The 13,953-nt window shown below is 35.4% G+C and overlaps 1 protein-coding gene across 1 annotated transcript in view; it reads left to right on the top strand.

Moving 5' to 3' along the window:
• RAPGEF6 (Rap guanine nucleotide exchange factor 6) overlaps window positions 1-13,953 on the top strand; it is a 196,720-nt gene that overhangs the window by 136,304 nt on the left and 46,463 nt on the right. Inside the window, 2 exon segments of the mRNA XM_032336811.1 lie at window positions 737-977; window positions 7,948-8,105. Coding sequence (XP_032192702.1) covers window positions 737-977; window positions 7,948-8,105 — 399 coding nt within the window.

A 13,953-nucleotide genomic window follows, 5' to 3' on the forward strand; every position in this document is an offset into this window, starting at 1 on the left:
TTTTTTTTTTAAATTGGCTAAATTTTACAAAACTGAGCCTGACTGCAGTACTTGTATCTCATCTCAAGTGATATAGATTATGATAAGAAATAACGTGTAAATAATAAAGTCTAAATACTTGTTTCTATAAAATCTGAGTTGATTAATAGTTATATTACTTATTGTTATTATATAGCAATTATTACTAAATAGGAAGCCCTGGACTTTCAAACATACTACCTGCCCACTTTCATTCCATTCTTGCCAGTAACTTTCTTTTGCCACTTTGGGAAAATATCAGAAGTGTGGTTAGTTATAAAAACTGAAGAGAGGGGTGCCTCACTGGCTCACTTGGTAGAGTGTGCAACTCTTGATCTCAGGGTCATGAGTTTGAACCCCAAGCTGGACATGAAGCCTACTTTTAAAAAAATTGGAATATATTCTTAGGGGTACCTGGGTGACTCATTTGGTAGATAGAGCATGTGACTCTTGATCTCAGGGTCATGGGTTTGAACACCAAGTTGGGTATAGAGATTACTTAAAATCTTAAAAAACTAAAAAAAAAAAATCTTAAAAAACTGAAGAGATAAGTGGATATGGCTGATGAAGGATGGGTATAAATTTCATAATGTTTAATGAATGAGACTGAAAGGCCAAGTAATAGAAAGTGATTGTTTATCTTTCAAATTTGTTGTTCCTATAAAATCTTGCTAATGAGAAGAAAAGAAATGACATTTTTTTTTTTTAATTTCCACAGTGTTCAAAGAGTTACTTAGTAGGACTGAACAAGAAAAATCTGGTATTCCTCATATTCCTAAAATTGCTGAAAAAAAAAGTAATCGCCATTCAATCCAGGATGTACCAGGAGATATTGAACACACATCACAGGAGAAAGGAAATAAGAAAATAAAAGCAAACACTGTTTCAGGTGGAAGAAACAAAATCAGGAAAATTTTGGATAAAACACGGTTTAGTATCTTACCTCCAAAACTGTTTAGGTAGGTAATGCTAATCTGTATCATGGTAGGCCTTTTCCTATTGACTATAATATTTTATTGGGGGGGGAGGTTAAGGAATTTGAGGTCAGTTTTGGTTTTTATACAACCAATGCATCATAAAATCTGTAAGTAACCCATAAATAAGAAATTCTCAGTATTTTTCCATTGCTTCTGTGATGTTACCACTGCTAGGTTATGTGTTCTTCCAGTAGCTATTTTGAATTTTAGGGAAGACTGCCCGTTTTATCTTATGAAATCTTTTCTTGTGTATTTTTGGTCTAATTTCAGTCCTTTGATGTATAAATTTGGACATCTTGGGAATACATTTGCTGATACTGGTTTTTGTCTTCTAAGTCATCTTTCTCTTATTGCACTATTTTTTCCTTCCTGAATTCTAAATGACCTTCTTAATCAAATCTGTTTCTATTTCTAAATTGAGATGTCACCAAAAAAGAATGAAACTTTGAGACTTTAAATGTAAATTGAGGTCTGTAAAATACTTAGAAAATCAATTCACTAAAGTATCACAACTGGGAAAGAGTCTAGCATATATTATGTCTATTTATTTTACATTATCTACATCTTAAAGCAGTCACACAAGTTCTAATCAAGCTCAATACTTAACACATAGTAGTCACTCAATATCTGTTGAATAAGACAGTGAATGAAAAGAAGAAAGAATATTTAAGCAAAATATACTCAAAGAAAATACTTGGCTCCTGATAGTGCCTAGCACTATGCCCATTGATAATTTTATAGAGCTGAAAAGAGGTGGTTGCAACCTCTAAGGAATTTGTACTACAAACCCTTTATTTTCCCACACACTTATCATACACTAGGCACAGTGTCCAAATAATACAAAGATAGAGCAAGTTTCTTGTTCTCTAAGAGTTGATTATCTAACTAGGGAAGCAGACATTACAGAGTGATAAAATGTTTCAATACATAAAAAGGCAGGAACAAAGCTTGGTAGGTTAGTTGGAGTGTATTAGTGTGTGTACATCTAGGGATAAAGCAGGAGAGTTAGGTAAGTGCTGTGTTATGAAGGACTTTGAATATTATGCTAAAGATATGAACTTCATTGTGTCATAGGAGGAGGGAGCCATAGAAACTCTGTTCATCATATTTGATAGTTTGGGGTTGAAAGTGCAGCACAGTGCAGTAGTAACAGCAAGGACACTAGGGGGCAACTTAGAAATCGATAAATACCAACTCTCAATTTTTTTAGAGTTCAGGATCTCAAAGATTGCCTGATCAGAAAATGCTTTTCTTTTTGAGTTCTTATTTCCAGTCAGGGAACACATTTGTTCTTCATTTAATTGGGGGCTCACAGAGAATTGACACATCCTGAAATCTGTTCTTAATGTCACTGATTTCTACAAAGTCTATTTATTACTCATTGTTTTTTAGTGACTGCTCTCCTTGAGGCAAGTAGTTTATAAAAATGATAACTTTAATATAGATGAAGTTTTTTTAATGCTGAGCATACTGTAGTGTGACAGCAGGACAGCGAACACTGTAAGAAAAATCTTATTCTCATATATGAGAATTACAGAGGTATAAGTGGGGCTAGGTCACAGTGTAAAGACGGCAGGCAGTTTTGGCTGAGCAGAAGTCTGCAGGAAGGCAATGAGCAAAAGGGGATGAATGGAGGACCAGAACCAGAGAAGAGTTTTCAAAGGAAGTTCTCAGGAGGTAATGCCCTGAGTTCTGTTGCTGGAAACCTGGGTGGATTTGGTGTGGAATACATTCATCTCCTTTAACTGGTTTTCATTTTGAACAGTGGCATTGTGATGTGTGTTCTCTAGAGTCAGAGAACAATGACTGTAACTGACTTTAGCTTTTTAGTGTTAGATTCCAACCAGCTATATTCATATGTCACGCAGCTAACTCATCTCCATAGTATGTCCTTCAGGGATGGGAATTGGTTTTATGCTTGGATTCTCTTTGGTTACAGTGGGAGGTGTGGAAATTAATGTAGCCAGGAGCAGTCATTTGAGTATTTTCAAGCATGATTTCTTTATATTGGTACCCCCTATAATGAAAGATCTAATAGAAATAGATAACTTAGAAGGAAATACTTTTTCATTTAGTTATGTATGGAGTTTTTTGTGCCAGTAGGAGACTGTTGTTGGCTATGAATGCAAACATTAATACTGTACTTCAGAAGTTAATATTAAACTATCACTTATAAACATGTTTCAGAGTAGTAAAATGCTAATAATTTCAGCTATATAAATGCAAAAAGAAAAAGCCAGTTTATTTTAGTAGAAATAATAAAGGTTTTCTGCTGGAGCCTGTTTTACAAAAAGAACTGATGTGTCAAACTGGTTGCTTAGCATTTTTGAGAATGAATGTGTATCCTATTTCTTGGCACTTTCAGGTAACTTTTAATAGATAAACAAAAGATCACTAAAACTTCAATGGGAAAATAAGCAGAGAACATGAATCATGTGTGCTGCATCATTAGTAATCAAGGGTATTCAATTTATTTTGAAAACAGGGAACCACTTGTTTCATCACAAATTGACAAGAGAATAGTCAGGGCCAGGAATTGATAACATCAGATAAATGGCTCAGACTGCTGTTGAAATATGAAATTATGCAACTTTCCATAAAGCCTTTGGGTATTTTTTCTCGAGGGTTTCAAAAATGTTCATACCTTTTAGTCAGTAATTCCATTTCTAATAATTAGGTGAAGATTTATATACAGATGCTCTTAGTAGTATTGTCTGTAATTAAACAAAAAAAAAGTACCCTAGATGTCCAGCTATAAGGGATTGGTTAAATAGATTGTGCTATATTCTGTAAAAGTAACTAGAATGGAAAATGTTGATTGTGATTTTTTTTTCTAGGGTGTGATGTTATACATAATTTTCTCTGCCTTGCTTGTTCACTGTATTTTTTAAATTTTCTCCTTTAAATATTTTTTAAGTGGGGGAAAAAAAAAACTTCAATGAATTTAATTCCATGATCCTGAGCATCTCCTGTGTGTCAGGCTCTTTGGAAGGGCACTTGGTCTCTGCCCATTGCAGCATTCATCTCTAAGAGTTATCATAGAAATACTGGAAGAAAGAGTAATCTACATCTGTCACATAGGCAAAAGAATATGAAAGGAAGGAAAGAGCAAATAGTTGAGATAAGAATAGATAATTCCCCATATCCCTAACCATTACATAATTTTAAAATGAAAGAATTATTCTGAAAATTACAACTGGAAAAAATTTACTCATTTTCAATAACCTCTGTGAAAGGACATAGCAATGGGTATTTATTGACTTGTGAATATTTTATGATTTAGGAAATCTGATGTCCTTTTTTTTTTTAATCACTTAGCTTTTAGGTTTTTTTCTTTTAATTACAAATTGCGTAGTAAGAGCTTCATATTATTCTTTGTAGTAGTCCCAGAAGTAGACTATCTTGTTTGCTTATCAGAAATTATTTTTTCTCACCATCTTTTTGTCAGCATACTTTGTTTGCTTTTAGTATTGGAATTATTTTTCATTTGCATATTGATATTTACATAGCTTCTTTAGTTTCATAATATGAAACTAAAATACAGTTTTATTCTAAGTAAACTTAGTGATGGGGAATTATTGAGGAATTTTTCAAAACTATCTTATTTCTGTTACTGCATCATCTCAGGAGACTGTTTTGGTAAGAAATGACATGATTATTTGCAAATGGGCTTTATCAATTCAGCTTCCAAAAAAGCATGGATATTTTGCTAATTAGATACTGTTTCATTCATGTCATGGCATGAGTTGTACATAACATTAGAATAGTTTTCATTTATACATGCTCACACCTTAATCACCATGAATTTGTAACCAGCTTTACATTATTGTATCTGTATGGTGTACTGTCTTTGCTTATTAAAAAAGCAGAGGTAATGTTAAATAATATCAGTAAGAAAGATAAGGACTTACGGTATTTCATGCACTTTTCTTAGTCTCCATAGTGAATTACTTCTTACTACTACTAATAGAGCCAGTTCCCTTTAAAAGAAAATTAAAACTTTTTAACATTGTTAAACTTGCTTCTACTGTGATTATTAATAGGACCAGCTAACCTTTTAACAGTTTGCTCCTTTGGATTCAGTTACTTGGACTTCTGTATTAAAAAATAAGCAGATTTGTTTTCAAAAGTCAGTTAAATTAGAAAGCCTATTTTATTTAAAAATATTTATTTTCCATATAATTTAAGTTGTTGCAAATTACTTCAAAGCTGTAAGTACAGCTTCTGTGGAAGCCACCTTCCTTTTGTTTTCATACCTAACTTTAAAACATTTAGCTCCGATCTTTAGCAACACACACCAAATTATAAGGAACCAATTTAACATAAGCACTAATATCCTATCAGATACTGTATTTCCTTAGCCTTAGTTCTGTCAGATGAGACTGCCTTCTCTCCCAGGTAAACACTTCCTGTTTCTGTAGCGTTTGTTGTATCCATGCTGCCTTCTCTGTTTTTCAGTACAAATTGCTTAAAATCCTTTCTAGGTTTGTACTGTTCTAATTTTAGTAAAAGTACTCTACTACTTCTTAAAAATTGGAATTGTATTTTCCTCTGTGCCAAAATATTCACCTACATAACCTAATTTAATCCTTAAGGCAGCCCTGGGGGAGTAGTAGTCACATTTTTAGATGAGGAAACCAAAGGTTCAGAAACAGAAAGAAATTTCCTTGAGGTCACGTAGCTAATAACCCAAGTTTACATGCATAGCTGGCTCTTAAAACACTTACTTTTGCTCCTTTCCATGTCTTCATGCTTTTCCCTGACTCCTGTGCAGTCTTGCTTGTCCTAGCTCTCTCTTCCTTCTGTGGCTGTTAGCAGTCCTTTAGCTTATTTATTTAACTGTCCTCCGCTCTTCATCTGGCATAGTTCCCTAATCTGCCTAAGTCCTATTTTCTACTCCTAACGTATTCTGGATGTATCCCCTATCACTCATTTAATCCATTCCATGGTAACAGGTAAGTGTTCTTTGATACCCCTGTTTGTATGGCAGGTACTGGGTAGAATACTACATTGAATAAAACATAGATGAGAATTAATGTTAACCTAAAGGATTGGTTTAACCTTTAGAAAAAAATGGTATTTTGCTCATTATTCTAATGGAAATCTTTTTCATTGCTGTACTGTGTTTGTATAGGACTGTTTCATTAATCCTTTGTTTTGTAGGACTTTCTGGGGTATGTATGTAAAGTTTAAATGACAGAGTTGGGTTTCTTTTAATTTTTTCTCTTAGATGGATTTAGAGCTGCCTGTGTAACACCTTTAAAGTATTTTTCTTGTTAAGTATAACAAATGTCATTAAAAGCAGCAATTCAAAACCATAAATCTTTTCAAAGGCACACAGGGTTATTATAAGGTCATTTGATAGTAATGTAGTTAGTATCTATAATGAATGAAATGCTGGGGTGTGGAGTCAGGATGGCGTTGCTAGACCTTATATTGACTTCCCAAGTGAGGAAGATACTCTCTCTCCACTTTGCTGGTCTTCATGCCGAGAGTTCTCTGGAGCTTGAGAAGGTACAGGTGCACTGTGGCAGGCCTTGCCCATTCTGTGCTTCCTCAGAAGCCTAGAAAATAGGCCTAGGAGGTTGCTGTACCCTCTGGAGCCAGGCAGGAATATTGGATTCTAGGTCCCAAAGCCAGGGGGCGCTAACTTCTCAACCTTTAAACTATCTTATTTTTAAGATTTTATTTATTATTTGAGAGAGAGAGTGAGACAGAGAGTACAAGAAGTGGGAGAGTCAGAAGGAGAAGCAGACTTCCTGCTGAGCTGGGAGCTGGATGTGGATCTTGATCCTGGGACTTCAGGATCATGACCTGAAGTGAAGGTAGTTGCTTCACCAACTGAGCCACCCAGGTGGCTTTAAAATACTTTATAAAGTATTTTGGGGCACCTAGGTAGTTCAGTGGGTTAAATCCTCTGCCTTGGGCTCAGGTCATGATCCTGAAGTCCTGGGATCGAGCCCCAAGTCGGGCTCTCTACTCAGCAGGGAGCCTGTTTCCCTTCCTCTCTCTCTGCCTGCCACTCTGCCTACTTGTGATCTTTGTCTGTCAAATGAATAAATAAAATCTTTTAAAAAATAAAAATAAAAAAATAAATACTTTATAAAGTATCTTAAAAGAGGGGTGTTTTATTTGCTTAAATATGGCCATTTAATTGATATTTCTGAAACCTTTGAAGAGAATTAACTTTAAATGACTTGCTGTCTGCTGTGGTTGTGATGCTCTCATCTAGGGAATAGCCAAAAAATTAGACTTGAGATACGAGATATCATGCAAGAAATCATATGTCCTAGAATAAATTTAAAAGACTATAAAACTCCTTTTCTTCTGTTTTGATTTCTGGTCCTCTTTTTTCGTCTTTCTACTTGTCACATGTACCCAGTGTTCACTGTTCTTCTGTGTTCCATCTTCCTGTTACCTTTCCACATTATCACTGGTTTGGGCAGTTCTCAGGTTGTTCATATGTTTAAAGACTCTCTTATTTTGTCACTTGGACCTGGTCCCTTTGTTTTCTACAACCTGCTGGGTTTTTTGGTTTAAATTTAGACCCAACTTCATGCTTCGCCTAGAAGATCACCAACCTATTATTTGCGAGTGCAAACTTTGCTGTGGTGTGGTTATACGTTGTTGGATATATTAGTGTCCACCAAAACTGGATGATCTTAAAGGCTCCCCAAACATTCAGGTTTAATTTCTCTATCAAAACCAATAGAAACTCAACATGACTGTTTCTTTATGATGTAAAACTACTTAGATGTGTAAGTTAAATTTAGTGTAAGTAAATTTTGAGTGTCTTCATTAATATAGTTATCCCATTTTTTAATTGCTGTAATATACTTATATAATTTTTTAAGTCACCACTTTGAATTGGTCTTATGCCTCAGTGTATACAGAGAAAAGAAACGTTTACCATTAAGAATTTTTAAATACTTTATGTGCCATTATTTTGAAGTGACGGAGGCCTGAGCCACTCACAGGACGACAGCATTGTGGGAACAAGACACTGCAGGCACAGTCTGGCTATAATGCCTATTCCTGGAACACTCTCATCTAGCAGCCCTGATCTCCTGCAACCGACCACCAGCATGTTGGATTTTTCTAATCCTTCAGGTAATTTTTATTTGTGATTTCATATAGCCTTATTGGTGCCAAAGGGACAAACGAGGTGGTTGTGCCTTGTGTATCAAATGGTAGATTTGCTTAAATCTGTCTTCTCTTATCTCAAGGTTATGACTTACTGCAAAAATCTAAAGAGAACTTTGTGTCTTTCTGCATAAGCCAGAATGGTGTTTGTTCCAATATGAAATAGAAGTACATAGAAAAGGGATTACATTTAGGTGTCTTTTGGTAGCCTTTAGAGCAGCGGGATGCTGCTGCTCAGTTAAGAAGCAGGTTGTCCAGGATGTGAAAGAGAATAAGTGAATTTATTGTAATTTTGGTGGTCTCACTTAACTTCCTCTGTGACATACTGAAATGTATTAGTAATTTTTTGTAAACACTGATTTTTTTCCCGCAGCACCTGAAGCTAAAGCTGTTTTATTGTCACGTATTGTTAATTAAATATACTATTACATCTTTTCATTTGTGTTCAGATTTGGGGTTTAAACATTGTGTGGGACATTAAGTTAATTTTCCTGCATCTATTCATGCCCAGCGGCAGAAATTGCGACTTAACAGTATAATACAACATTTCATTACTAAGAAGAAAAACTTTGAGAATTATTTGCATATCTGTGACTTGAAAGGATTTGACTTTCATTTCAAATGAAATGTAAAATGGTATGTAAAAGACACATACAACTAAAACTGAGATGTGTAATTTGGTCCAAGGAGAGTAGACAAAAAAGGTAGCTCTGCAAAGATTGATGACATTGTGATTTGGCTTTAATTTTCATGCTGAAGCTCCTAATAGCTTGTGTCAAAAGGGAGGAAACTCAATTACATGAATCTCAGTATTCAAAAGGAAAGAATGTAAGTGTAGTAGTAAGGTTTATGTTTCATTTTAGCAACTTGAATTAAAATTGGACATAACATAAAAATACAGTTCAATGAAATTCATTCTGTACATTGGGTTTTTTTTTTTTTTAATTTCGATTGCCTCTTAACTGTTAGCGAGGACTGACCCCAATTATCTGTCTTTGACACATCTTTCTCTCTACATGACTACCAATGTTCTTTCTAGAACAAAGATTTTAATGAGTCATTACTTTGTTTTAGGAATTTCTAGTGATTTTTGTATTAGTCAAGGTTTAGTCATAAGATAGAAACCTCTCCAGATACTTATTCAGAATTTAGTAAAAGGGATTGTTGTCAAGGTATAAAGTTAACTATTTACTTACAATAGTAAAGAAGCAAGCACTAAGGTATCACAAAGGTAGGAAGCGCAAACTGGATTTTTCCTCTGGTACATGAAAGAAGTGCCACCATAGGGTGAAGTGTTGCTGGGGTGGTACAGGAAGAAAAAGCCCACAAGAAGAAACATAAAGCAGCAAGTCTTTTCTTTCTTTAACCCAACACTTGTTTTTGGTGCCAGTTTTTGGCATAACCTAAAAGGTGTCCAGTTAGCAAAGAAGAATATGGTTTGCAGAGTCTCAGCCCCGGATTTGTAACATTACGACAATAACATAATATTTGTTAATGTCCAGTTTTCACAGCATGATTGTAAATCCCCTTTCTAGCCTGCTGTTCTGCCATTCTCCCCACTCTCACCACCTGTCTTTCCTGAGTGGGACATGTGCCTTCATAACTGTGATTTCTTTTCCTGTGCTTTTTGCCACCTTTGGTGTTCTCTCCCTGCATATCCTGCAAACTTTTTCTTGTTCTGTGATACTGAGTTCAAATGTTACCTTATGTGGGAAGGCAGTCCCTTCTTTCCTAGAAATCTTTAGCACATTTTCATTGTCTGTCTTATATTGCTTTCCAGTAGGAGCACGGGAATTTATTTTCATGTCTATGTGTGTGTCCTGCAGCAGTATGTTCACAAATGAAATATTTTTACACTACCAAAACACAATCTAGGGGCGCCTGGGTGGCTCAGTGGGTTGGGGCCTCTGCCTTTGGCTCGGGTCGTGATCTCAGAGTCCTGGGATCCAGTCCTGCATCGGGCTCTCTGCTCGGCGGGGGGCCTGCTTCCCCCTCTCTCTCTGCCTGCCTCTCTGCCTACTTGTGATCTCTCTGTGTCAAATAAATAAGTAAAATCTTTAAAAAAAAAAAAATCTAAATATGCATACTTTCATAAGATGGTATGTTATAAAATAAGTGATGTTCCTGGCTGCCTTTTTGTCAGTGGCATATCTAGAAATGGGGGTAAGGAAATAAGGGATGGTTGTAGGGAAAGGACAGCAGTCATTTGGGGATTTGGCTGGAGCAACAAAGGGAAGAAGTTGGAATTGATGAAAATTTAGAAACTTTAGGCTCCATTGCACTGAAATTCAAATTTCTGAGGAGGAAGTGCTAGTCAGTTCAACTGATTGCATAGTTCACTCATTGAAAACTTTTGAGGCTCTTATGACTTCTATTCAAAGAAGGTCCATCTGCAGACTCAGTCTGCAGCCTTTGTCCGTACCAGCAATATAAAAAAAACACCTATAAGATCGGTATTTGACTTAGAAATTATATTTTTAAGCCCCCAAATGTACACCTTTATGAAAGCACTTTTACAGTGCTGTTTATGTTGAATAAAACACACATTACCAATTGATTCCAAAATCAGTTCCTTAAATTATATATGACAGCGCCAAATTTTAGGTTAGCTGTGCATGTCACGTGTATATATTGCAGCACATATGTGACATGAGTCAAGTCTGATGTGATCTCAGCTATGTTTATGCTGCTTGAGTAAAATTGTTAGAAAGTAGGGTCAAAGCTACAGAACTGTTAAAAGTAGTTTGCTTTTGATTGCTGACTCTTCTGTGATTTTGCTTTGTTTTTGCTGCCTACAGCTGTTGGTTTTTACTGTAAGTATCTTGAAGATTGTGGTATTCCATTGCTAAACTTCTTTGTAGTATTTTATTATTTTAAAAAAGTCATATGATACAGAATTAAATAAAATAAGAGTCAGAACTTTTCTGTCCAATCTACAAGCTTACCAGTGTAAACTGGTGTGTATTCTTTTCAACATTTTCTTTGAATACATAATTTTTTATAGTTATAGAATCAGAGTATACAAGCTGCTCTATAACTTACGTAGGTTTTGGAGGAATTTTTGACCTAAATACTAGATTAGGCATAAAAGATCTCAGAGTATGGCCAAAAGGATTATAAAACTCAAATTTTTTTTTGAGTGTACTTATGGAACTTCTTGCTTCTTTTTCATTAGTAGCACATACCTTTTATTTGATTTCTTTATTACTTAATACTTTTTCAGATTCAGTATTATAAGTCTGAGTTATTTTAACTAATTTTTTATTTTAAAGAACATAAAATTTTTAAAAATCTGAGAAAGGGTAGAATATAAGTCTCCACTCCCTAGATTAATGGTTGTTTATTCATATATCTTTCCAGATATTTCAGTGCACATAAAATGTGTTCACCACCCTTTTCATCCCAAATTATATGCTGTACTTTTCTTCTACTTAGCCCATCTCACCTGCAATATACCTTGAATACTTTTCTACCTCAGAATGTGTTGTTCTTCCACAGTTTACTAAACAGCTGGTAGCATTTTGTTTAACCAGTCCCCTTTCGGTGAGTGTTTACAGTGTTGCCTAAATCTCTGTGTTTATCTTTCCATGTTTTATGTTTGCACTATTGTCGAATACTGAATTTTTGTCAAAGAGTTTGTGGAAATTTATTTTCTCCTTTACTATATATGTACCTACAAAATATCATCTTATTTTGCCTCTTACCCAGAAAAGCTTAAAATATTTACTGTCTGGCCCTTTATAGAGCAAATGTGCTAATCCTTGATCTCTACCATTGTACCACTACCTTGTGTTTTCTTAGTGAAACTTCTCATGATGTGGATTGTCTTTCCGTGAACCACCACTTTGTCTAATAAGCAAGTCCCCGAGAGCAGAGACTTTGTCCCATCTCCTTTATTTCTGTATGTTCATCGCTTAAATACTGTTGACACATAATAGGCACTCCATAAGTACTTAATTGGCAGCTAACAACTTAAAGTATGATTAAAAGGCAGTCTTTGGTTTTGTTTTTATAGAATATTACTTAAATAGTCCCTTCTTTATTACTGGGGTGAATACATGCATCCTTCAAGTATGTTATTTCTTTATTTTAATCAGGAGGATTATAGTTAGTATTCTAGAAATTCTGCCTTTGAGTTGAAAGTCCAGATATTGGAGATTTCTTCTCTTAAATCATTTACCTATTACCTAAGATTTTTTTAATGAAATAGGAATAATAAGATTAATAAATGCTATAGTCCTCAAGATTCTTTTTAAATGTCTCTTTTTTCCTTATGGGGTTTTATTTTTAGGTGCATTTTAGTTTCATGCCTAAAATTTGAAATCATTTTCCTTTGATTCAATTTTATTCTAATGTCATGTCTACCATTCATCTGATCATTTAACATTTGCTATCTTACCTGTGTTAAGTATTACATTTGACACATACGCCCTTCTAACAACAAACATGGTGACATAAACTGTCACAATTTTAAAACAAAATTTTACCATGACACCGATAACAGTGCAAAGAAATGTTTACCTCCATTATTTTTACAAATCATTTTCCAGATTGGTATTTATTACCTTGGCAAATTAATCAGGATTTAGGTAATAGGGTGCCCTTTGAATAATCCCTTTTATGGATCTATTCTAGGGGTACCCATTCATGATGTCCAGATCCCTCTTACATGATGTGATTATGTAACAGTTTGGCCTTCTCATGGGAAACAAATGGCTTTAACAGTATGACTTTCTTTTACACTGTTTTGCAAGATGTTTGTTGTTTTACAAGTCTGAGTTCCTTCCCAGATGTTATTAGTATTTGAAAGTAAAAGAAGAGAAAATGAAATATGTGCAAATTCCCAATCTGTCTTTGTGAATAAATTTCTCTGGAGAAATTAATAAAAGAGATCAGAGCATCTCCCCTTTGCCTCAAAGTTAGCCAATCCTGCTGGCAAAAACCTAGTAAACTGGGGTGCCTGGGTGGCTCAGTGGGTTAAAGCCTCTGCCTTCGGCCCGGGTCATCATCCCAGGGTCCTGGGATCGAACCCTGCATTGGGCTCTCTGCTCTGGGGGAAGCCTGCTTCCTCCTCTCCTCTCTGCCTGGCTCTCTGCCTACTTGTGATCTCTCTGTCAAATAAATAAATAAAATCTAAAAAAAAAAAAAAAAAAAACTAGTAAACTGATCCAGTACTAGAGCCCCAGATAACTGAGGCCTTTTTTTGTAGAGGATGGGGACAGTACAGGTAACAGTAGTTAGTTGTTTGACCTCTTTATACAGAGTTCAAGTTCAAGGGGATAATGAAACCCTTTGTCCAGTATCTTTCTCTTGGAATTTCCCTCTGCTTGAAATCATTTTCTAGCCAAGAGTAGAAAAGCATCTCTGATTTGAGTGGATCATAAAACAGTCTAATCTTAAGCCTTGTAGGTTTAGAGAACTGATGTCATTACCACCCTAAGGATTGACTCACTGCAAGGAAGTACGAACAAGAAGCTTTTGGTGACTCAAATATTTGCATACATTAAGAAAGGCCATTTGGGGGCGCCTGGGTGGCTCAGTGGGTTAAGCCGCTGCCTTCGGCTCAGGTCATGATCTCAGGGTCCTGGGATCGAGTCCCGCATCGGGCTCTCTGCTCAGCAGGGAGCCTGCTTCCTTCTCTCTCTCTCTGCCTGCCTCTCAGTGTACTTGTAATTTCTCTCTGTCAAATAAATAAATAAAATCTTTAAAAAAAAAAAAAAAAGAGAAAGAAAGGCCATTTGGTGCATACATCTTACGAAAGGAACTTGACTGAATATATGAAGACTTCTGCTTCCAGCTTGACAGTGGGCCTAGA

Source organism: Mustela erminea, chromosome 3 (genome assembly GCF_009829155.1).
Source record: "Mustela erminea isolate mMusErm1 chromosome 3, mMusErm1.Pri, whole genome shotgun sequence".
NCBI lineage: Eukaryota > Metazoa > Chordata > Mammalia > Carnivora > Mustelidae > Mustela > Mustela erminea.